At 42.6% G+C, this 22821-nt stretch overlaps 1 protein-coding gene across 4 annotated transcripts in view; it reads right to left on the bottom strand.

Annotated features, from left to right (window-relative positions):
* The window catches only part of ANKS1A (ankyrin repeat and sterile alpha motif domain containing 1A), a 201774-nt gene extending 179932 nt beyond the window's left edge, over positions 1 to 21842 (bottom strand). For 3 of the 4 annotated variants that reach the window (XM_054490633.2, XM_054490635.2, XM_054490636.2), the window contains exon 1: positions 21488 to 21840. In XM_054490633.2, coding sequence (XP_054346608.1) covers positions 21488 to 21693 — 206 coding nt within the window. In that variant the 5' untranslated portion in view covers positions 21694 to 21840. Of the gene's footprint in view, positions 1 to 21487 lie in introns of all 4 variants that reach the window. The other variant, XM_054490637.2, reaches the window with a different exon arrangement.
* Positions 21843 to 22821: the final 979 nt, after the last annotated feature.

The following is a 22821-nucleotide window of genomic DNA, read 5'->3' as shown; positions in this document are numbered from 1 at the left end:
ATACTACCCTTCTACTAGAGAGGGAAAAAAGTGTTTCATTTCAGTTATCCCTTACAAAACTCCAGTCCTTCCACAAAACCCCACTCTCCCATTTTATGTTGTAATATCCTATTCATTCATTCCTTCATTCTTCTTTTTCTTTCTTTTTCTTTTTTTTTTTTTTTTTGAGATGGAGTTTCACTCTGTCACCCAGACTGGAGTGCAGTGGTGCAATCTCGGCTCACTGCAACCTCTGCCTCCCAGGTTCAAGTGATTCTCCTGTCTCAGCCACCTGCATAGCTGAACTAAAGGCACCCACCACCACGCCCAGGTAATTTTTTGTATTTTTAGTACAGACGAGGTTTCACCATGTTGGCCAGGCTGGTCTCAAACTCCTGACCTCAGGTGATCTGCCCACCTCAGCCTCCCAAAGTGCTGGGATTACAGACATGAGCCACCACACCCAGCCCATTCATTCTTTTATGAGGCAGAGTCTAGCTATGTTGCCCAGGCTGGAGTGTAGTAGTAGTGTGATCACAGCTCACTGCAGCCTCGACCTCCCAGGCTCAAGTGATCCTCCCACCTCAGTCTCCTGAGTAGCTGGGACTGCAGGCACCATCACATCTGGCTAATTTTTAAATTTTTTGTAGAGACAGAGTCTCCCTGTGTTGCCTAGGATGGCCTTAAACTCCTGAGCTCAAGCAATCCTCTCACCTCAGCCTCTCAAAGTGCTGGGATTACAGGGCACGAGCCACTACACCCCGCCTGTAATATCCTATTTAGATGCAAAGTCATAGGAGAGATCACCCACTCAACTGCAAATCAACAGTCACCAAGTCCTGTTCATTCCTCCTGAATATTTCAAATTTAGCTTCCTCTTCATACTCACTGGTACTGCCTTCCTTCAGGCCCTAATCATTTTGCACTCCTAGTTAATCTCAACTCCTTTGATCCATCTTCCAAAAATCTGAAGTGATCTTCCTAAATTGCAAATCCGTAACTACTGTCAATGTAAAATCCAACTCCTTTACATGGGCATCTCACCTCTGTTACTACCCCAGCTAATCTCTTCCTACTCCACAGAATCCCTCTCCCTCCTACATACCAGGCAGTTACCTGCAGTTGTCTCAATGCACCATGCTTCCAGACACCCATTCTTCGCACACACTGAGCCACCACACTGTACACGCACTCCAGCTTAAAATAACTCTCACTTTTCCCCTTCTTTGTCTGTACAACTCCTTTTAGCTCTAATACTCCACCCAGAACTCACCCCTTCAGGGAGGAACATTTCCCCAGCCCTACCCCTTGTTTCCTCTCTGATGCTCCAGCATCCCTCTGTTTCATAGCACTCATCACACTATCCTCTATCTCCCCCATCAGAAGATCACAAAGCTGGGATTGAGACTTCTTTTCTCTCTATAACTCCGTTGGCCAGCACATGATCTTGCACAAACAAGGCACTCATTAAATGAAGAAACTGCCATTATCTTTTGGTTCTAAATTCACTCAATTCCTTCTGCTTCCCAAGAGAGTTATGTTAAAAGCTCTTGACCATTTAAACGCACTTAGAAATGAGAACTGGGTGTTAACTGATGTTCTTTGATCATATAAACTACTGGCAAGTGTAAGATGACTTTTCATTAATGATAATGATAATTATTATGGCAAATGTCAGTTGAAGACATAGAGCATGGCGCAATGGAAAAAACACTGACTTTGGCATCAATGACATGGGATTGAGTTTAGACAAGTTATATAAGCCCAGGTCTGTGTTTTACGGGAGAATTTATTTAAGTCTGGGAATGTGTCTAGTGTAGTATTTGGCACATACAGACCCTGCCCTGCTCCCACTCCACTGTTCTGCGTGAACATGGGTGTACGGTGGAGAAAAAGAAACATGTCCCCAGGCAAAAATTTATGGTGATCAAGGTCAGAACAGTGATAACCTCAAGGAGGGCATTTTTGGCTAGCAGGTGACACAAAGGAGACTTCTGGGGCATTGGAATGTTATCTTCATGATGATAACCAATGTGTGTGTAGGTAAGAATACATTGGTCTGTACACTTAATATCCAAGTGCTTAACTGTAGGTAAATGATACTTCAATAATTTTTAGCCATCTTTCTAGTGGTACAATAATTTTTCTTTTTCTTTTCTTTACTAATAAAAGAAACACACTCCCCTGTGACAGAAGACAACCCAAAAGATGAGTCTTGCAAGTCAAAAAGCATGTTTGCATACTTAAAACGGTGACTCTGCCCTGGGGCCATGTTGTTATTGTAAAGGGTCAGCAAATGCATTCGTACACCAAGCACCAGCAGTAGGCAGAATAAATGTCTCAGAATAATATATTATGATGTCCCTAAGGTACAGAGAAGCTACTATATTTAATAAAACACAAGTTTATTTCAGAGAGTCACCAAGTTCATAATTATTCTGTCACAACATATTTTCTCAACCAACAAATACTCAAAGTACAACCACAATCCTGTTGAAACTGAAACAACTTTTTTATTGTTTGAATTGTCTCTCTCTCAGGCTTAGAAATAAAGCACCTAGAGATAAAGTGGCCTGGACACAAGGTCTTAGACTCTATCAAGCCAGCATCCAATCCCATGACGATCCAGTACCAGCCAACCTTACCAACCTCACCTCCGCTGACTCCTGCTGGATAGCCGCTTACTCACTGCTGGGCAAACAGGTCTTTCTTATTTTAAGCTTCTCTACCTCTGCCTCTAGCTGTTCCCTGCCCTCCTCCACACCAATCTTCTATCAGCTATCTGAATCTTTGGCTTTTTTGAAAGGTAGGGCCCCACTTCCTAGGGGTATAAGTAGTCTAGGAGAGGGGTCTCCAGACCACCCTACTCCATTACCATAGCCTCTTCCTCCAAACTCCTCCAGCACTATTTACATCCCTGGCTCAATGGCTGAGTAACTAAAAGGAGGCTGGACTTCCTCTGTATAAATATTAATATTAACAGCCATCATTACTACGTTCCAGCCACTGTTCTTTTTTTTCCTTTTAAAATAGGGTCTTGCTGTGTTGCCCAGGTGAGTCTTGTACTTCTGCACTCAAGCAATCCTCCCAACTCAGCCTCCCAAAGTGCTGGGATTACAGGTGTGAGCCACCATGCCCGGCTTGCCACTATTCTAAGTACTTCACATGCATGGCCACATTTAATCATTACACAACTTTATATGAGAAGTTCTATTATTATAGATGAAGGAACTAAGGCAAAGCAATTCAGAAAGCTATCTACACCTCCCAACTGGTAGGTGGCAGAGGCAAGATATGAAACCAGGCAGCTTGACTTCAGAGCCTCTATCAAATAGGCCCTTTGCTTGTTTACTTTTTATTTTGAAATAATATTAGGCTTACAGAAAAGTTGCAAAGATAGCACAGAGCCCCGTATCCCTTTCACCCAGCTTCCCCTTATGTCAACGTTTTACAGAATCATAGTAAAGCTGATCCTTAAACAATGCAGGTTGGAACTGCTTGGGTCCACTTACATGCAGATTTTTTCCAACCAAACGCAGATAAAAAATGTAGCGTTTGTGGGATTCAAAACCTGTGTGTGTAGAGGTCTGACTTTTCACATACTTGGGCTTCTCAGAGCTGACCTCAGGACTTGAGTATACAAGAATTTTGTTATAGATGGGGGTCCTCGAACCAATACCCCACATGTACCCAGGGATGACTGTACATTGATCAAAACTTAAGAAATCATTGATCGAAACTTAAGAAATTAACACTGGTACAATACTCTTAACTAAACTACAGACTTTGTTGATACTTCCCTAGTTTTTACATTCATGTCCTTTGTTCCAGGACCCTACACTGCACTGAATGGTCTTGGCTCTTGAGTCTCTAGTCTGTGACAGTTCCTCAGTCTTTCCTTGTCTTTCTCAGCCTTGACAATTTTAAAGAGTACTACTCAGTATTTTATAAAATGTTCTTCAATTTGTGTTTCTGTTTTCTCATGATTAGACTGAGGTTATGGATTTGGGGAAGGAACACAAGAGGTAAAGTGTCCTTTTCATCACATCACATCTGGGGATATGTGACATCAGCATGACTTATCACTGGTGATGTTAACCTTCATTACGTGGTAAAGGCAGTGGCTACCAGATCTTCCCACTATAAAGTTACCACTGTTCTCTCTCCATATTCTATTATTTGGAAGCCAGTTTTTAAGTCTAGCCCACACTCAAAAAAGGAAGAGAATTAAATTCCATCTCCTAGAGAGAGGACTACCAAAGAACAAGTGGATATCGGTTGAAACTGCCATAGGAATTAATAAACATTTTGGGGAAGATACTTTGAAGCCATACAAATATTGTTTCTCCTTCAACTTTTACCCACCAATTTCATCTTCACTGGTAGATCTTGCCTGCAGCAATTATTACTATGGTATGCTAATGGTGATTTTCTATTCCCCTCATTATTCCTACATTTATAATTGGAATTCTTCTGTAAGAAAGACCTATCTGTTCTCCCCCATTTATTTATTCAGTCATTGATAGTGAAAACTCACAGATAACCAAGCCAATTTCTTAAGGGAGTTGTCGAGTTTTGTGTTCCTAAGTTATCTGCTACAGTGGTATGCACAACATATAGTAATTAGGCACTAATTAGTATTTGCTGATGAAAGTTTCACAAGCAGAAAGAGCAACCTCCCACTCACACACTCCCATGGATGAAGGGAGAAGACAGACCTCTTTCTCTTCTTGACCTTCCGGACCAGGCATGTAAAAGGCCTTGCACAGTTCCTGGCACACAGTAACAGGACAGTAAGCAGTCATTCCTTTCCCCAGTCTAACTCTACAGATGCTTTAAGACACACTGATGCACCTTTCCTTGGACCTCTGCCAGGAAACGCTAAAAACACTGCCCCCTGCCACCCATTTTTTTAATGGTAAGAAAATTGAGCAATAGGAAGAGTAAAAAATATTCCCAAGATCATACAGCTAGATGGTGGTTGAGGTAGGATTAGGTGGAAGATCCCCGAGGGGCACTGCTCACTCAGGCCCTTCCCCAGAGCCAATGTGCACTCTAAGAGAGAAAAGTTCCTGGAGACAATGTTTCCTGCGTACTGTTTTTTTCTGTCTAGCCATGTCCTCTTCCCTTCAGAGTTCAAGCACAGAGACTAGAGGATAAAACTAAGAGAAATGGATACTTTCCAGACCCCAGGGATCCAGACAGACCTTAACCAAGCTAAAATCCTACAACAAGAACAGACTTCAGGCTTAACTCAAACTTAAGAATTTCGTTCAGGTAGTTACACATCAAACTAAAAGCTAAAATAAAAATCAATGAAAGAGGGAGAGACAAGATTTTGCTCTACTCAAACTCTGACGGCCACATGAAACCAAAGACCAATCAAAGAGGTGAAAACAATGTTATTTACAAGCAAAACAATGACAAATAGCAGTCAGTTAAGCTCTCTCTTAACTTTTGCTTCTTCATCTGTAAAATGGAAATAACAATAATTATCTTGCAGGCATGTTGTGAAGGTAAACTGAGCAAATACATGCATGTAAAGCCCTTGGCACAAAGTATTAAGTGCTCAAGAAGTGAAACCATCCCACCCATCCCAAATACACACATACATACTCACCCACAATACTGTCGGTAGCAATACTTCTGAGCTATTGAGTTACTGACTTCAAATACTACAGTATGGGCTGGACTTTGCATTGAAGTTTGATCATGGCTGCAGGGCAACTGAAAAAGCAAGAATCAGGCGGCTGGCCCCATTGAGGACAAAAGTCAATGTACAGACTCCATCCGGCTGGATCAGAGGAAGAGTGGTGAGCATGATGTGGTAAGTGTCAAAATCTCACAAGGCCCAGTTCCTGGTAATGAGGAAACCTAATGCCAGCCAGATTCATCATGTGATGACTCCAATAACCTCATTATGTCATCACCAATAGAAAATCAGACGTTGACCAGGCACAGTGGCTCACGCCTATAATCCCAGCACTTTGGGAGGCTGAGGCAGGCAGATCACTTGAGGCTAGTAGTTCAAGACCAGCCTGGCCAACATGGTGAAACCCTGTCTCTACTAAAAAGACAAAAATTAGCTGAGCGTGGTGGCACACACCTGTAATCCCAGCTACTCAGGAGGCGGAGGCAGAAGAATCGCTTGAACCTGAGAAGGGAAGATTGCAGTGAGCCGAGCTCGTGCCACTCCAATCCAGCTTGGGTGACAGAGCAAGACTGTCTAAAAAAAAAAAAGAAAAGAAAAGAAAAAAGAAAAGAAAAGAAAAGAAAATCAGAATCAGATGTCACCTTGAGCAATAGGAAGTACAAAACATTTTGTTTGTTTTTTTTATATGGAGTCTCGCTCTGTCACCAGGCTGCAGTGCAGTGGTGAGATACCAGCTCGCTGTAACCTCTGCCTCCCAGGTTCAAGCAATTCTCCTACCTCAGCCTCCCAAGTAGCTGGGACTGCAGGTGTGCGCCACCACGCCCAGCTAATTTTTGTATTTTTAGTAGAGATGGGGTTTCGCCATGTTGGCCAGGATGGTCTCAATCTCTTGACCTCATGATCCACCCGCCTCAGCCTCCCAAAGTGCTGGGATTACAGACATGTGTCACTGAGCCCAGCCCATAATCTTTTTTTTATTATAGGAAAGGCAATCCTGGTGGTTATTAGGTTATTATGTAATACAGTTAGCCCTCGATATTGATGGGTTCTAGATCTGTGAATTCAACCAACCATGGAAAAAAAATATTCAGGAAAAAAATGGATAGTTGCATCTGTATTAAACATGTACAGGCTATTTGTCTCATTATTCCCTAAAAAATACATTTTAATAACTATTTACATAGCATTTATACTGTATTTAGGTATTATAATTAAACTGGAGATGATTTAAAGTATACGAGAGAATAAGCACAGGTTATATACAAATACTATGCCATTTTATATAAAGGACTTGAGCTGGAATTCTGGTATCTTCGAGGGGTCCTAGAATCAGTCCCCCATGGAGACTGAGGGAAGACTGTATTCATATTTTTTTAAAAGACCCAGATTTGTGGCCCAAACTCACAGCTGATTCAATCCATCAGAAAATGTTTTTCAGCCAGTACTATAATCCCAGCACCTTGGGAGGCCAAGGCAGGAAGATTGCTTGAGGCCAAGAGTTCAAGGCTACAATGAGCTAATATCGTGCCATTGCATTCCAGCCTGGGCAACAAAGCAAGACCCCATCTCTATAAAAAATTTAAAAATTAGGCAGATGGGCTGGGCACGGTGGCTCATGCCTGTAATCCCAACACTTTGGAAGGCCGAGGCGGGTAGCTCACAAGGTCAGGAAATCGAGACCATCCTGGCCAACATGGTGAAACCCCGTCTCTACTAAAATAAAATAAAAAAAAATTAGACGGGCCTGATGGCGCGTGCCTGTAGTCCCAGCTACTCGGGAGGCTGAGGCAGGGGAATCGCTTGAACCCAGGAGCTGGAGGCCCCTGTGGGCTGAGATCACGCCACTGCACTCCAGCCTGGCAACAGAGCGAGACTCTGTCTCAATTAAAAAAAAAAAATTGGCAAACTTGGTGGTGCATGCCTGTAGTCCTAGCTACTCAAAAGACTGAGTAAGGTTGGAGGATAGCTTGAGCTATGATCCCACCACTGCACTCCAGCCTGGGCAACAGAGCAAGATCCTCTCTTGGAAAAAAAAAAATGTTTTTCTACATGATGATTTGCCTGTTAAAGAGATACAGAAGTTTATGGGCAAATTGGTGCAGTAGAATGACAATCAAACCCCACAACGAGCCAATTTGAAAGTACCAATATTACAATAAAAAACACAGAAGACAGAAGTTACTGGAAATGAGTTTTATGGATTACAGTGGGAACGCCCCACACATACACCCAAAAAAATCTTGGGTTTAGCTTCTACTATATCATTCTGCTAGTACTAGCAGCATTATACCAAACTTATAATTTGGTATAATGCATTCCTCTCAGCAAACACAGATATTTCTAAGTGACTGTGAAATTTCACCCAAAAGAATCAGGTCTTCATAAATATCTACCAAATGAATGAGAAGACGCTAGGGTACCTGGACTGCTATTTTCATCAGTTTTCTCTGTAAACGAACTATAAATTTTACAAAAGAACATATGTTAAAGAGAAAGGTAACCGGAAATGATGGTAACTGAAGACACCAGCAAGTCTAACAGATCATAATGAATAAGGAATAGACATCTGGTTTTTTTTTTGTTTGTTTGTTTTTTTGAGACGGAGTCTTGCTTTGTCGCCCGGGGTGGAGTACAATGGCACGATTTTGGCTCACTGCAACCTCCGCCTCCCGGCTTCAAGCGATTCTCCTGCCTCAGCCTCCTGAGTAGCTGGGATTACAGCCACCGCACCTGGCCTGGAAAAAGACATCTTTTAAAAAGACAACTCTATCAAATTGGTCGACAAAACATATCTAGTAAAAGTACTGGAACTGATTTTTAATACACTCCTTCTTTTAAAAAGAAAAACTTAGGCCAGGCGCGGTGGCTCACGCCTGTAATTCCAGCACTTTGGAAGGCCGAGGTGGGCGGATCATCTGAGGTCAGGAGTTCCAGACCAGCCTGACCAACACGGAGAAATCCCGTCTCTACTAAAAATACAAAACTAGCTGGGCATGGTGGCACATGCCTGTAATCCCAGCTACTCGGGAGGCTGAAGCAGGAGAATTGTTTGAACCTGGCAGGTGGAGGTTGCAGGAAGCCAAGATCACTCATTGCACTCCAGCCTGGGCAACAAGAGCGAAACTCCGTCTCAAAAAGAAATAAAAAAGAAAAACTTAAACCTTAAAATGAAGCACTAAGCCCTGGATCATTTATTTGAAAAGTCTTTTGAAACTCTGCTCTGGGTCTGCTAAAGATGGCAAGAGAGACTGCTGATGAGTGACTACCAAGAAAACTATTCTCCAGCTGAGTCTTAAACACACAATTATGGAGATAGCAATAGATTAAAAAGTAACAAATGTGGAATCTCTGCCAATTTCAATATCTAAAATATTTTCATTTGTAGGTAAAAAGTAATAGGCCTATTCTATTACTGTTAGGTATATAGGACCCATAAGTATTTTCAGAGCTACTTAGCTAGAATACTACCTTCTCCTTATACTTTCTACCTTATACTTCCACAGGCGTCTTTTTGGTAGCCATGATTCTGCATAAAATAAGACCCTTAAAGGCCTCACAAACAGAACACCTCAGTCCTGTCTGGGCGTGATGGCTCACGCCTGTAATCCCAACACTTTGGGAGGCCAAGGTGGGCATATCTCTTAAGCCCAGGAATTCAAGACCAGCCTGGGAAACATGGCAAGACTCCGTCTCTACAAAAAATACAAAAATTAACCGGGCATGATGTCATAAGCCTGTAGTCCTAGCTACTCAGTAGACTCAGGTGGGAAGATTGCTTGAGCCCAGGAGGCTGAAGTTACAATGAGCTGTGATTGCATCACTGTGCTCCAGCCTGAGTGACAGGGTGAGACCTCATCTCAGAAAACAAATAAACATCAACAACAACAAAAAAAACCCCACCTCAGCCCAGTTCTAAGCCAGTTATTTAACCACTATAAAATCATCAATAAAATGGGCAATAATACCTGTATTGAAGGACTGTGAAGATTAAAGTACCAAGGATTATGGAAAGTAACATTTCCCATCCCATAATCCTAGGCTTCAAGATAGCATCAACAATCATTTGAAGCAGCCAGATAATACTGTCTGAAAATCATTTTATGGGCCAACTAATTATTATTTGAGAATGCAAATTTTGGTTGTTAATCACTAATGAGGGAGTGAATTGTTTAAAAAAAAAAACAGAGTTGGAAATAATTTCAAATACACAGGCTTTTGGTTTCTTGCCAATTGTTTAGATTCACTTCCCTTGTACAAACTTTGGCCCTGGTAGCGCATCTGGCAGTTTATGTAGCTTATGGGTCCAAAACTAATTTTTATCATTTTGAACTGGTTGCGGGAGGCACAGGGACCGCTTAAATTTTCTCACAGGTAAAATTCATGAACACATGCACCTACATGAGATGAGAATTTTCTAGAAGTCTGAAAAAGCAACGTGGGAGCTGTAGGGAAGTCCCCCACATTCTCTAAACTAATATATTATTTGGCATAGACGTAAAGGCATTCTCTTTATCTAACTTTCCTGTATTCCAGGGTATTTGCCAATTTTTTTTTTTAATGAGCCTACCTCACTGTATGTAGTCAAAGTCTTCCCAAAGGACTTTGTGTTACATTCTTGGGTAAAAGGAAGAAGTCCCAGTTGCATAATAACCAAGAGCAAAGACTCTGGGGCCTGTCTGCCTGGGTTCAAAACTAAGCTCTAACTTTCACTAGCTTACTGCACCTTGGCAAGTTACTTCATCTCTCTGTGTTTCAGTTTCCTCACCACTAAAATGGCAATACTACTAGTGTCTTCCTCAAACAGTTGTTATGGCCAGGTGTGGTGGCTCATGCTTGTAATTCTAACACTCTGGGAGGCTGAAGCAGGAGGATCGCTTGAGCTCCAGAATTTGAGACCAACCTGGGCAACATAGTGAGACCCTATCTCTATTTTTGTTATTAAAAAAAAAAAAGAGAGAGAGTTGTTAGGAGGACAAAATGAGTTAATACTTGTAAAGTGCTTAGAAGGGTATAGCATGAAGTAAGCGGTATAAAAGCAACTATTAAACTTAAATAAATCCCTAATTAATCTTTTCAGCAAAATTTTACCTAAGCATATAGTAAGTGGTCGCTTAAGTCTCATCCAAAGAGACTGATTCTCCAAGTGGCCAAATGCAGTGCTTTATAAGCAAAAGTTTTGGAATCACAGAGATGCCAGGCTCTGCACTCTCCTGTGTGGCCCTGGGCTAGTCACTTTAACCTCTCTCTTAACTTTTGCTTCTTCATCTGTAAAATGGAAATAACAATAATTATCTTGCAGGCATGTTGTTTAGGTAAACTGAGCAAATACATGTATGTAAAGCCCTTGGCACAGACAGAGCAAAGTATTAAGTGCTCAAGAAGTGAAACCATCCCACCCATCCCAAATACACACATACACACTCACCCACAATACTGTCAGTAGCAATACTTCTGAGCTATTGAGTTACTGACTTCAAATACTACAGTATGGGCTGGACTTTGCATTGAAGTTTGATCATGGCTGCAGGGCAACCTGAAAAAGCAAAAATCAGGCGGCTGGCCCCATTGAGGACAAAAGTCAATGCACAGACTCCATCAGGCTGGATCAGAGGAAGAGTGGTGAGCATGATGTGGATAGTTACGAGCAAAGCCAGGACTGGGGCTCCTCCCCAGGTACAGCAAAGAGTTAAAGATCTAAAAACCACATCAGAAAGTCTAAGAACCTTTCAGACACTCAGGTAAACAGCCCTGAACTGATTTGTTTTGTAATCTTTTCTGGCCATCAGTCTTTTTGTAAATAGGTGTCAACTATAATTTAAAAGAAAAAATAAATTTGCATCCAGACTGGGCAACATAGCAAGACCTCATCTCTACTTTACAAAATAACAGCTATTTTTTTTTGTTTTTTAATTACTTTTTTTTTTTTTTAATAGAAACTGGGTCTCACTATGTTGCCCAGGCTGCTCTCAAACTCCTAGGCTCAAGTGATCCTCCGGCCTCAGCCTCCCAAAGTGCTGGGATTATAGGTATTAGCCACCATGCTGGGCCACAAAGCTGTTTTTATTTTATTCTGCTTGGAGCATATTACTGCATGCATTTGTATTATTAATGGCCCTCTTCTAAACATTTGGTCTATGAAAAAGAACCAGTAAAGCCTTAAGTTAACCATTAAAAAGTCCTGGGCTTGCCCAAAGGTTACTTTCTGAATATAAACAGTATTTAGCAACCATAAATCAGTATATTACTTCCCAGTCAGAAGGACCCAGGAGATGTAAGGGGCCTCAGAATTATTATGAGTCCTCAAATTCAACAACATGTATGTTTCTTGTTGATTTTGAGGTGTAATTTGAATATTCAGCTGTTGATTTCTGCAATGGCTGAATGTTGAAACTACACCTACCATTCTATTGAATATATCAAATGCTATAAGCAGAATGTACACACAAACTTATCCACATGCATGTTCATCACAGAGCTGTTCTAATAGCAGAAAACGAAAAACAAACTCATGTTCCATGTCAAGAAAGGGGTTAAATTAATTACAATTCATATATACCACGGATATCACATCCATTTAAAATAAGGTTGAGGAGGACAGAAAATATAGGAGAGTGTTTTCACAATATAGTTAGTGAAAACATGAGACAAAGTATGTACAAAATAATGTCATTTCTGTTAAAAAAAAAAAGTTTGCACAGAAAAAAACAAGATTGTACACCAAAATTTCAAGTTAATTTCTGTAGGTGGTAGAATTATAACTGATTTCATTTTCTTCTTAGTGCATTTCTTTGTCTTGCAATTTTTCTACCATAAAGGCAGAGGTTTACAGTCCCTTCTCAACAATTCAGAAATCCAAAAAGCTCTGAAAATATATTTCCATAAGTTAGCAGCAAAGTCATTTAGCTGCAAAACCTGACCTACACTGATACGAAGCAGCTTCATATTTATCCCATTTAGTCAATATTTACAGGTTTTGCTGTAGAAATACAATGTTTCCAGGGTGCTGCCACAATCCCACTAGGGAGTCAATATACAATATTGAGTCAGCACCCTGAAAATATATCTGGCCCCAAGGTTTCAAACAAAGGATTGTGGACCTGGATTGCTTTGTAACTTTGCCACCATTGCCAATTTTCAGGCTTTTTAAAACTATGGGACTCTTCACAGTTTAAAAGGTTGGGAGCTTCTGCTATGAATTATTATAAATGTTAAAATGGCAACATCAATAAAAGATATGTCCTTAACAGGGTCCTCACTCTGATTCATCAAGGGTGGCAAGCATCTGGCTCCCATTAGATGATTCTAGCAGCTGAGGGTTACCAAGCCCTTGCCATGTGCCAGGCATTATATGCCTTACATCCTTTAGCTCATTTAATGCTGCTTTAGAAGATAGGTACCATCCCAGGCCCATTATACATATGAAGACACAGAGGCGCAGAAAAGTGACTTAATTTGCCTAAGTCACAAGGCAGAGTTGGGTCAGAGCCTGATCTTTAGCCGCCATAGTATGTCCTCACCACTTAAGTACTCCAGGAGGCAGTTCTGCTTCCTGGATCAGTGGTAATAATATCATGAACAGATACAACTATCTTGTTTCAAAGCAGAGACAACTGACTTGTTTTAAAAACTCTTTTTTGATTTGTAAACTAAACAAACTTGATCTACAAATTACTGAGAAAGGATAAATATGAAGCCATACCATATAATTTCTAGTATTACTACCATTAACTCTAACCACACCAAAGTTTTGTGAAGATGTTCTATGAATGTAACATATTATACGATATAATTTTCTCTACCACAGAAAATCTCCCAATAATCCTTTGGAAATCAGTGTGGGAAATATTTTCCGAGAGCTCTCCAAAAAAGAGACCAAGTTCCTACCCACAGGAGAGCCTGATTTTTCTAAGAACAAACTCTCCACTGTCTACTTCTGGGGTTTCCTTAGTGTTTCTGGGCTAAAAACCCAGTAATCTACTTTCCCTATGAAAGACTAGGGCAGAAATAGCCTGGACTTCCTTTTGCAAACCAAAATTCACAGCTGTTTGGGGTGGACCATCCAATGTGGGAAAAAGAACCTCCTGAAGGGATTTTTCTGGCCAAGAATGTAACTTTCACTGGGACCATAACCTCCTATGACCCATGAACATGCTGAAGCTAGTAGATACAAGTCAAATTCTTCAGATCACAAGCTTGTTTCATTGTTTCCTGCCTCTAATTTTTGCAACTAAGAGAGTAAAAACTGAACTTCAATTGGAGGATGCAGGAAAAAGGGAGACCACTGACTTTAAATCTTAAACTTTGTAGTAAATTTTCTTTTCACTGCAGCCTCAACCTTCCACCTTCTGGGCTCTAGCCATTCTCCCACCTTTGCGTCTCTGCCCCCCGAGTGGCTGGGGCCACAGGTGCATGCCATCACACTCAGCTAATTTTTTATTTTTATTTTTTTTGAGATGGAGTTTCGCTCTTTTTTGCCCAGGCTGGAGTGCAATGGCACGATCTCGGCTCACTGCAACCTCTGCCTCCCAGGTTCAAGCAATTCTCCTGCCTCAGCCTCCCAAGTAGCCGAGATTACAGATGCAGGCCACCACACCCAGCTAATTTTGTATTTTTAATAGAGATGGGGTTTTACCATATTGGCCAGGCTGTTCTCGAACTCCTGACCTCAGGTGATCCACCCGCCTCAGCCTCCCAAAGTGCTGGGATTACAGGCGTGAGCCACTGCGCCTGGCCTAATTTTTTTATTTTTTGTAGAAACGAGGTCTTGCCATGTTGCCCAGGCTGGGTAAATTATCTTTAATTCTAAGTAAATGCCTTACTCAGTTTAAGATTAGGCACCTTCTAGATTTTTACATATAAAGTAACTACCACAAAAGTCATTTCCAGGCATGTTACCTTTTTTTGTTTCCTTCTGTTTTTTAACAGGGGAACCACACTCTGCTTTAGAGAAAGTAAAAATGTAAGTACAGCAATTCCAAAATGCAGGAACAGGACTGCCCTCCCAACAAAATCACACTTAAAGGGAGTATTTTAAGATACTCTTGGCTGGGTGTGGGGGCTCACAACTGTAGTAATTCCAGCATTTTGGGAGGCCGAGGCAGGCAGATCACTTGAAGTCAGGAGTTCGAGACTAGCCTGGCCAAGATAGCGAAACCCCCGTCTCTACGAAAATACAAATATTAGCCAGGTGCAGTGGGGCATGCCTGTAATCACAGCTACTCAGGAGGCTGAGGCACAAGAATTGCTTGAACCTGGGAGGCAGAGGTTGCAGTGAGCTGAGATTGCACCACTGTACTCCAGTCTGGATGAAGGAGTGAGACACTGTCTCTGAAAAAAAAAAAAAAAAAAAGAAAAAAAGAAAAAAAGGCCGGGCACGGTGGCTAACGCCTGTAATCCTAGCACTTTGGGAGGCTGAGGAGGGTAGATTGCCTGAGCTCAGGAGTTTGAGACCAGCCTGGGCAACATGGTGAAATCCCGTCCCTACTAAAATACGTGCGCCTGTAATCCCAGCTACTTGGGAGGCTGAGACAGGAGAATCGCTTGAACCCGGGAGGTGGAGGTTGCAATGAGCCGAGATCGTGCCATTGCACTCCAGCCTGGACGACAGAGAGAGGCTCTGTCTCAGGAAAAAAAAAAAAAAAAAAAAAAAAAAAAGAAAGACATTCTTGAAAAACTATTTTTAATTAATTAAGATAGTTTAGTGGAAGACCCAGAAAACTGCTATGCTAGTGGATAGTTGCATTTTATCTTGTTTTTGCATTCTCTTAGAAGAGCAGGAACTTAGATCAGACAAATCCAAATCCACAAGATCTGTTTCCAGGCCCTTCCATTCTACAATCCTTACATGGTCAGTGTTGCCCTCTTCCTTAAGATGTTAAAATCATTTTGCTCAAAATAGGCACTTTCAAAAGAAATCAGGCACAGTAGTGGGCAAAAGTTAAAAGGTCAGCATGAGAAAAGGCTGTCATGCCATTATAATCTCCAAGGTTCAGATCCATTCTGGGAATGAATAAAGGACCATTTCAATAGAATGGTTATGTTAACCACTGTTTAAAAAATAATAACAATAACAAGAGGAAGAAGTCTAGCCTGGCATGGTGGCATGTGCCTGCAGTCCCAATAGCTTAGGAGGATGAGGCAGGAGGAGCAATTGAGCCCAGGAGTTTAAGTCAGCCTGAACAACATTAGCAAGACTCCTGTCTCTTAAAATTTTTTTTTAATTAAAAAAAAAAAAACAAACCCAAAGTCCTTAAATAAATATTAGGAAGCTTTCTTTAAAACAATGAATTACTTGTCATATTTTCTGACATTTGGGAGAATCTGTTATTATCTTCCAAATGAGGTCCATTTTTCAAAATTTTTCATGCTTCATTCCTTATTTCAGAACATTTTCACATCTTGGGAAATTCATATCTGTTTTGGAATAGTTTTCTTTTTTCTTTTTCTTTTTTCCTCCCAACAAAATGGCAGCATAAAAATTAGTTTACAGCCACATTCATTGCTACTATCTATAAATTTTCAGATTCTCCAGCAAGTCTCCTTGGCTTCCTCTTTTCTTATTCAACCTTCTCATGCTTGAGAAATTAAGCATAAAATATTCCTAAACCATGACATAATCTCCTCAACTGTGATCTTTGGTTTAGTTTCTCTGTGCTTCTGAACTCTAAGAAGTACATTTCACTTTACTTTTCCATTCATATACAACAGTATTTAGTTCATAACTCAATTTACAGTTTGAAGCTATTGTGGCTGGTTTTCTTTTTTCTTCTTTTTTTTGCGGGGGTGATGTGAGGACGTGGTCTGGCTCTGTCACCCAGGCTGAAATGCAGTGGAACAATCTTGGCTCACTGCAGCCTCAACCTCCCAGACTCAAGCAATCCTCCCACATCAGCCTCCCGAGTAGCTGGGACTACAGGTGCACACCATCACGCCCGGCTAATGTTTGTATTTTTCGTAGAGATGGGATTTCAGCATGTGGCCCAGGCTTGTTTCAAACTCCTGGGCTCAAGTGATCCAGCCGCCTCAGCCTCCCAAAGTGTTGGTATTAGAGAGGTGAGCCACTGTGCCCGGCCATGACTGGTTTTAACATTTCCTTTTTTCAGATCTTTTTGGCCTTTTAGTTGATAGAATTTACCTTTAACCAAATCTTACAATATTCTTATACAGAAGTTTCTTTCTTGGAAATCAGTATTTCAGTATAACTCTAAACATAGCAAACTCTCTTGTTACATGAGAATGTGAGTGCCCGCTACGTGCCCAGAGCTAAAAAATACTGTAAGTTAAGAAGTTTGATAGAATGCCTATCCCAAGCTCCCAAGGTATAGACCGAAGGCATGCATCCATTAAACAATCAGAAAATGAGTTAGTATTATATAAAGTATAATCCATGCAACCCAGAGCCTCTGTAAGCCTAGACATTTTGGATAACTGTGCTTTCTAGATAATCTATTGCTTATCCTTTTAAGTAACAAAAATTATATTTAAACCATTTTGGATAGAAAACTGCATTTTTTTCTTCGTTCACTAACAAGCTATACTGAACATAATTTAATCTTTATTTGATGGCTAACAGTCATAATAAACATAAATCATAGCACAAAGATAAAGTAAACTGATGCTTGGGGCTTACATAGGTATATAGGGCTATATACACCTATGTTAACAGCTTCAAACAGCCGGGAGGTGGGATAAATTATGCTAAATTTGTATGCTTTCTCTGTCTCCTCTTTGTTGACCTGTTACGCAGACGTATCATACTACTATAAACTCTGTAAGGGAACAGAACATGTATGAAGAGAGGGGCTAATTCTGATAGACCACCTACAATGTCCCAGGTCTCAGACATATTTTGCAGTGCATCTAGCAATCACTTGGCCTGGCACAAAGTATATCATGGGTAAACATTGGGTATATGAATGATTCCTCTCCCTTATTTACTCTTTCTAGTCTGTCATCCTTGGAAAACAGATCCCCAAGCATGAAAAAACACCATTTAAAATGTGTCAGGCAGGGCGCTGTGGCTCACACCTATAATCCCAGCACTTTGGGAGGCTGAGGCAGGAAGATCGTTTGAGCCCAGGAGCTCGAGACTAGCCTGGGCAACATAGTGGGACACGATCTCTACAAAAATAAAAATAAATAATGTGTCTGGCATGGTACTTTGCACAGAACAGGTGCAACACAGCAAAACTGTATGTGTTGAACTGAGGATGACTAAGACTGAGGACTTAGAATATGCCAGGAATTATGGTAAGTCCCTTACACACAGTATCTAAGATGATACCTATAAGGCAGATAGTATTATCCCAATTTTACAGATGCAGAAATTGAGTATCAAAATGGTTAACTTGAATAATGTCAAGCAGCTAGTCAGTGGTGGCAGTGGAATGTGAATCCAGGAAGTCTGACACAAGAACAAGTGGTCTTAAATATAATGCTATACTGTCTCTGAATAAATATCCAGTAAATAAGGAAGGCTAGAAGAACACAAAGTTTATAACAACATGTTTTTCTAGTAGAAGTCTTCTTTGCTGACTTTCTGATTCTCAGGTATAGTATCAATCGGTGAGGGTTGCTATATGTAAACATTATACTGACAGGCCAACGCGATAAACTGTGAAAGCTAGGCAAGCAAAGTACACTACAGATGATGTGCTCGAAAGACATGGAAGCTTGAGAGATCTATGTGTATTAGGGTCATCAGGAAGGGCATTAAGAAGTTAAAACCTAAGCCCAAGCTGTGTAGAGGAAAAGGGATGGGTAAGAGAAGAGGGCATTTTGTAGCTTAAGAATAAACACAAAGCCTTTGGGGAATACGGGATGGGGGAACACAAACAGGTGAATATACAAACACATGTGTGGTCTGGAACAATTATTCCACTGCAACTGTAAGCTCCTATATTCCTGCCAGCTTTACTTCATCACTCAGACATCTGGACAAAGGCAAGTTACAGTTGGCAGTTCAAGTAGGGGTAGAATATGGCCGCTAATACAAAGGCCAAATCTGAAGCTGTGATTCCACAGCTCTCATTAAATAATCCTAAATGTCTTTAGGGGAGAGAGGGTTGGGAGTAGAGGTAACCTACCCTTCACTATGTCCAGATCTAAAAAGGGAGGACATACTGACCTAGGCATGGTCTCATTTGCTCAGAAATCTTTTACTAGCTTTAACCAGAGTCACCTCTAATTAGCGTAACTAGTGCCTCCAGATCCTCCCTGCCCCTAGGAGTCACAGGAATGAGAGGTTGGGAAACTCTTAGGCATTTATCCTCTCTACAAAAGACACAGAAGCAAGTCAAGGTGAGCCAGCTCTCTAACTCTAGGGAACAGACAGTTAACACACTTTATGGCAGAGACAGGACACAACAGCAAGAGGCCCAAAGTAGAAGCATTGTGCTCAACAGGTTTCCTAGTCTTGCTTAACTATATTAACTATATGGCAGTTAAATCCTCAACAGAATTTCAATAGTCTCCGAGTGAGTGCGCTAAGAATAACTTGACCTGAGGCCAGGCACGGTGGTTCAGCCTGTAATCCCAGCACTTTGGGAGGCCGAGGCCGGCGGATCACAAGGTCAAGAAATTAAGATCAGCCTGGCTAACACGGTGAAACTCCATCTCTACAAAAAATACAAAAATTAGCTGGGCGTGGTGGCGCTTGCCTGTAGTCCCACCTACTTGGGAGGCTGAGGCAGAAGAATCGCTTGAACCCAGGAAGGCGAAGTTTGCAGTGAGCTGAGATAGTGCCACTGCACTCCAGACTGTGGACAGAGAGAGACTCCGTCTCCAAAAAAAAAAAAAAAAAAAAGAATAATTTTACCTATGCTTGAGGGTGGGAGATATGAGAAACTTCTCACTTTAGCAGGATATGCTGAGGGTTAAGATATCTCTGGAAAATCTCCAAATGCTATGTCATCAACTCATTAAAGACAGAGGCATCTCCAAACCTGTACAGTCTTGTCACCTCTCAGACATCAGAACTGCAGAGTGGCAAATCCAGGTAATATCCAAAACCCAATTCATGCATTCACTGTACATTTATTGAACACCTGTAAGTTGTCAGGCACTGATCTAGGGACTGAGAATATAAACATGATATATGGAAGTATACCCATCCATTATTATTTATCTTTATTATGCCCAACCTCTCAAGGGTCCAGGCAGGAAGTTCTTCTCCTGTTGCCTAAGGAGCACCAAATAAGTTTCCATTCTCATTTCTGTGCCTCTGATCATGGGGTACCCACCTGAAACATGCCCACCATAACTCACCTACCCAAATCCTCACATCCTTCAAGGCCAGCTTAAGTCTCCCTCCTTTTGGAAGCCCTGACTTCCACTCCATCCCTAAATGATGTCTCTGTTCTCTGAGCTGCTAGCAATTACAGCGAGTAATACCATCCACCATCCATTTATTTAGAAATTTATTGTCCTGCAACTGATACTTTTATTTCTTCAACAAATCTTAAGTACCTACTTATACTGCTTTTTAAAATCTTCCTGTAAAGACCTGGGTTGGTACTCAGTGCTTAATATCTATTAATAACAATTTATTAGCGCCTTAGGCTTATATGGTCCAAGCTCACTCAAACTGAAGTTACATAAAGTAATGGGGAACAAAAGCTAACGAAGGCATTTCTAAATGAACTTCCACTTCTTAAAAACCTCAAAAGAACAAGGAAGGAAAAAGAAATCAGGCTATGAAAGCGCTGCTGAACTAACACATTTAACTCACACTAACAAAGCACCTCCAATCCCCCTTTGAAGCCACACAAAACTGATGTTTTCCCCTCGGTCCTTACAGCTCCAGATTGAAGCGTTTAACAACAGACCTTGGAAAGTTTACAGCATCCTTCGGTTTCCTAAACAAGTCTCTCTGCCTTTATTTCTAGATGAATAAGCCCCCGGATGAATCCTGCATATGCCACTTAGACTAGTCCAATGAGGTTCACTACAAGGAACTACAATTTGAACTTCAAGCACAAGAGAGGCTCAAAGACGAACATCTTGAAAATGATACATCCAGAGGCAATTTTAATATAAATAAAAGCGAGGGGCCAGGCGCGGTGGCTCACGCCTGTAATCCCAGCACTTTGGGAGGCCGAGGCGGGCGGTTCCTGAGGTCAAGAGTTCGAGACTAGCCTGGCCAATATGGTGAAACCCCGTCTCTACTAAAAATACAAAAATTAGCCGGGTGTCGTGGCGGGCGCCTGTAATCCCAGCTACTCGGGAGGCAGACGCAGGAGAATCGCTTGAACCCGGGAGGCGGAGGTTGCAGTGACCCGAGATCGCGCCACTGCACTCCAGCCTGGGTGACAGAACAAGTCTCCGTCTCCGGAAAAAAAAAAAAAAAAAAAAAAAAAAAAAAGCGAGGTCCTGTGTAGCCTGGTGGAAGGTTCCAAGTTCCTAAGAGAAGAAAATCAAAAGAATTTCCTCCAGAGGAGCCTCGAGATTCTACAAGGCGTAGGAGTTTCTGCAGGAGGTGAGGGAGATCATATATATGTATATATATATATGATATACATATTTGCTCTTAATTGGCTTTTGTGAGCTACGACAGCTGGCACCCTGTAGCGAGCGAGGATGAACCCTGGCTGTGCCATGCGGCGGAGGCTGCCACCTGGGCACTCCCACCATTCTTCGCAGCCGGGTCAGAACGGGAGACCAGGCGAGCCCGGAGCAGCGTGGACTCGGACCCGCGCGCCCTCCGGTACCCTGGCCCGCGGGCCGCCTGCCTCGCCCCGGGCACGCCAAAAGCCCACCCCGCCCGAGTCTCAGGACCCCCGATCTCTCTGGGGACCCAAGAGACGGGTGGGGAAGAAGAGGTCTGCAGGCAGCGGCCCGGCCCCGGCGCGTACCCACCTGAGCAGACTGGAGAGGGGGTGGCTGGAAGAGCCGAGGCCGCCGCCGCCGCCGCCGCCGCTGCCGCCGCCGCCGCCGCCCCCAGAGCCGCCGCCGCCGCCGCCGCCCCCAAAGCCTGAGGAGAGCCGCTTCCCGGACAGCAGCTTCTCTACCGCCGGGAGGTGCCCGGTGCGGGCCGCCTCCAGCAGCTCCTGCTCCTTCCCCATCCCCAGGGCCGCCACCCGCTGGACCCCCTCCCCGGGGCTGCAGCCGAGCCTGCTCGGGCTCCCAAACTTTCCGTCTCCGGGCAACGCACCCCCCAAACCGGCTGGGGACACCACCCCCTCCCTGCCTTTTCCCCACGAGCGCGTCACTTCCGGGATCCGGCGTCACGCGTCACCGCGCCCCCGCGCCCCGCCCCCTAGCTCACCTAGCTGGGCGGGGCTCCGCGGACCAGCGCAGGTGGACTTTGCTGTGCCCGAGACAGGCCTCTCCGGGCATGGGGACAGCGCCTTGTGGGCCCCCATTATACAGGTGGAAAGGGACAAACAGGCCCACCTGTACGCGCCTCCCGAAGTGCGCTCCTTCCCCAAAGGTTTTGGGAGCTCCTGGGACAGGAAATACGGTAATTCGTCCAGGCAGCGTAGAAACAAAGAGATAAATGTGGTAACGCGCACCTACATTTCCAAGTCCATTCTTTCAGCACGCATAAATTAAATATGTAATAGGTGCGGGGACCTAGTCATATCCAGGTGAATAAAACGCCCTCCCCCTCGTATCTCAATGAGGGAAGAGAAGAAAATTTTAAAATAGAAATATCCTCACCACTTCATCCTCCCAGTACATGAACTAGTTCATTAAAGTGAAACGTTCAAAGGAGACACCTTCCTCTCTTTAGGCTTTCCTCTTAGTTTTGATGAGATTAACCAAACTGATAGAAAAGTGTCAGACTTTAGAAACAAACCTCAATCTTGAGTACTGGCGAACTGAAAAAAATCATTTGATTGGGTAGAAACTATGTGTGTTTTGTTCCCTGGTAGTAGCACTATTTCTAAATCGAAGTACGCAGTCAATAGTTGTGGATGAATAAATGAATTGGATAAATTCTGCTCAAGCTATATGACTTTTTGTTGTTAAGGTGCTTGCGGAATGGAGGGGAAATGCTAGCAGTTCTATGTACACACAGGCCCGCGGTTTCGGGCCAGTTGAAATATACAAGGTTGAGTCCTTGCCTGAAAGTTTACCAATCCCGGGTAGCCTCATTCCACGACACTGCCATACAACGGAACTGAGTTTTCTCCCAGTCCCCCAACTTTACTCTGAGGGGTTAACGAAGGGATTAACATTGCATTTTT

Source organism: Pongo pygmaeus, chromosome 5 (genome assembly GCF_028885625.2).
Source record: "Pongo pygmaeus isolate AG05252 chromosome 5, NHGRI_mPonPyg2-v2.0_pri, whole genome shotgun sequence".
In the NCBI taxonomy this organism is placed as follows: Eukaryota; Metazoa; Chordata; class Mammalia; order Primates; family Hominidae; genus Pongo; species Pongo pygmaeus.
This window is presented reverse-complemented; position numbering and strand designations above follow the sequence as displayed.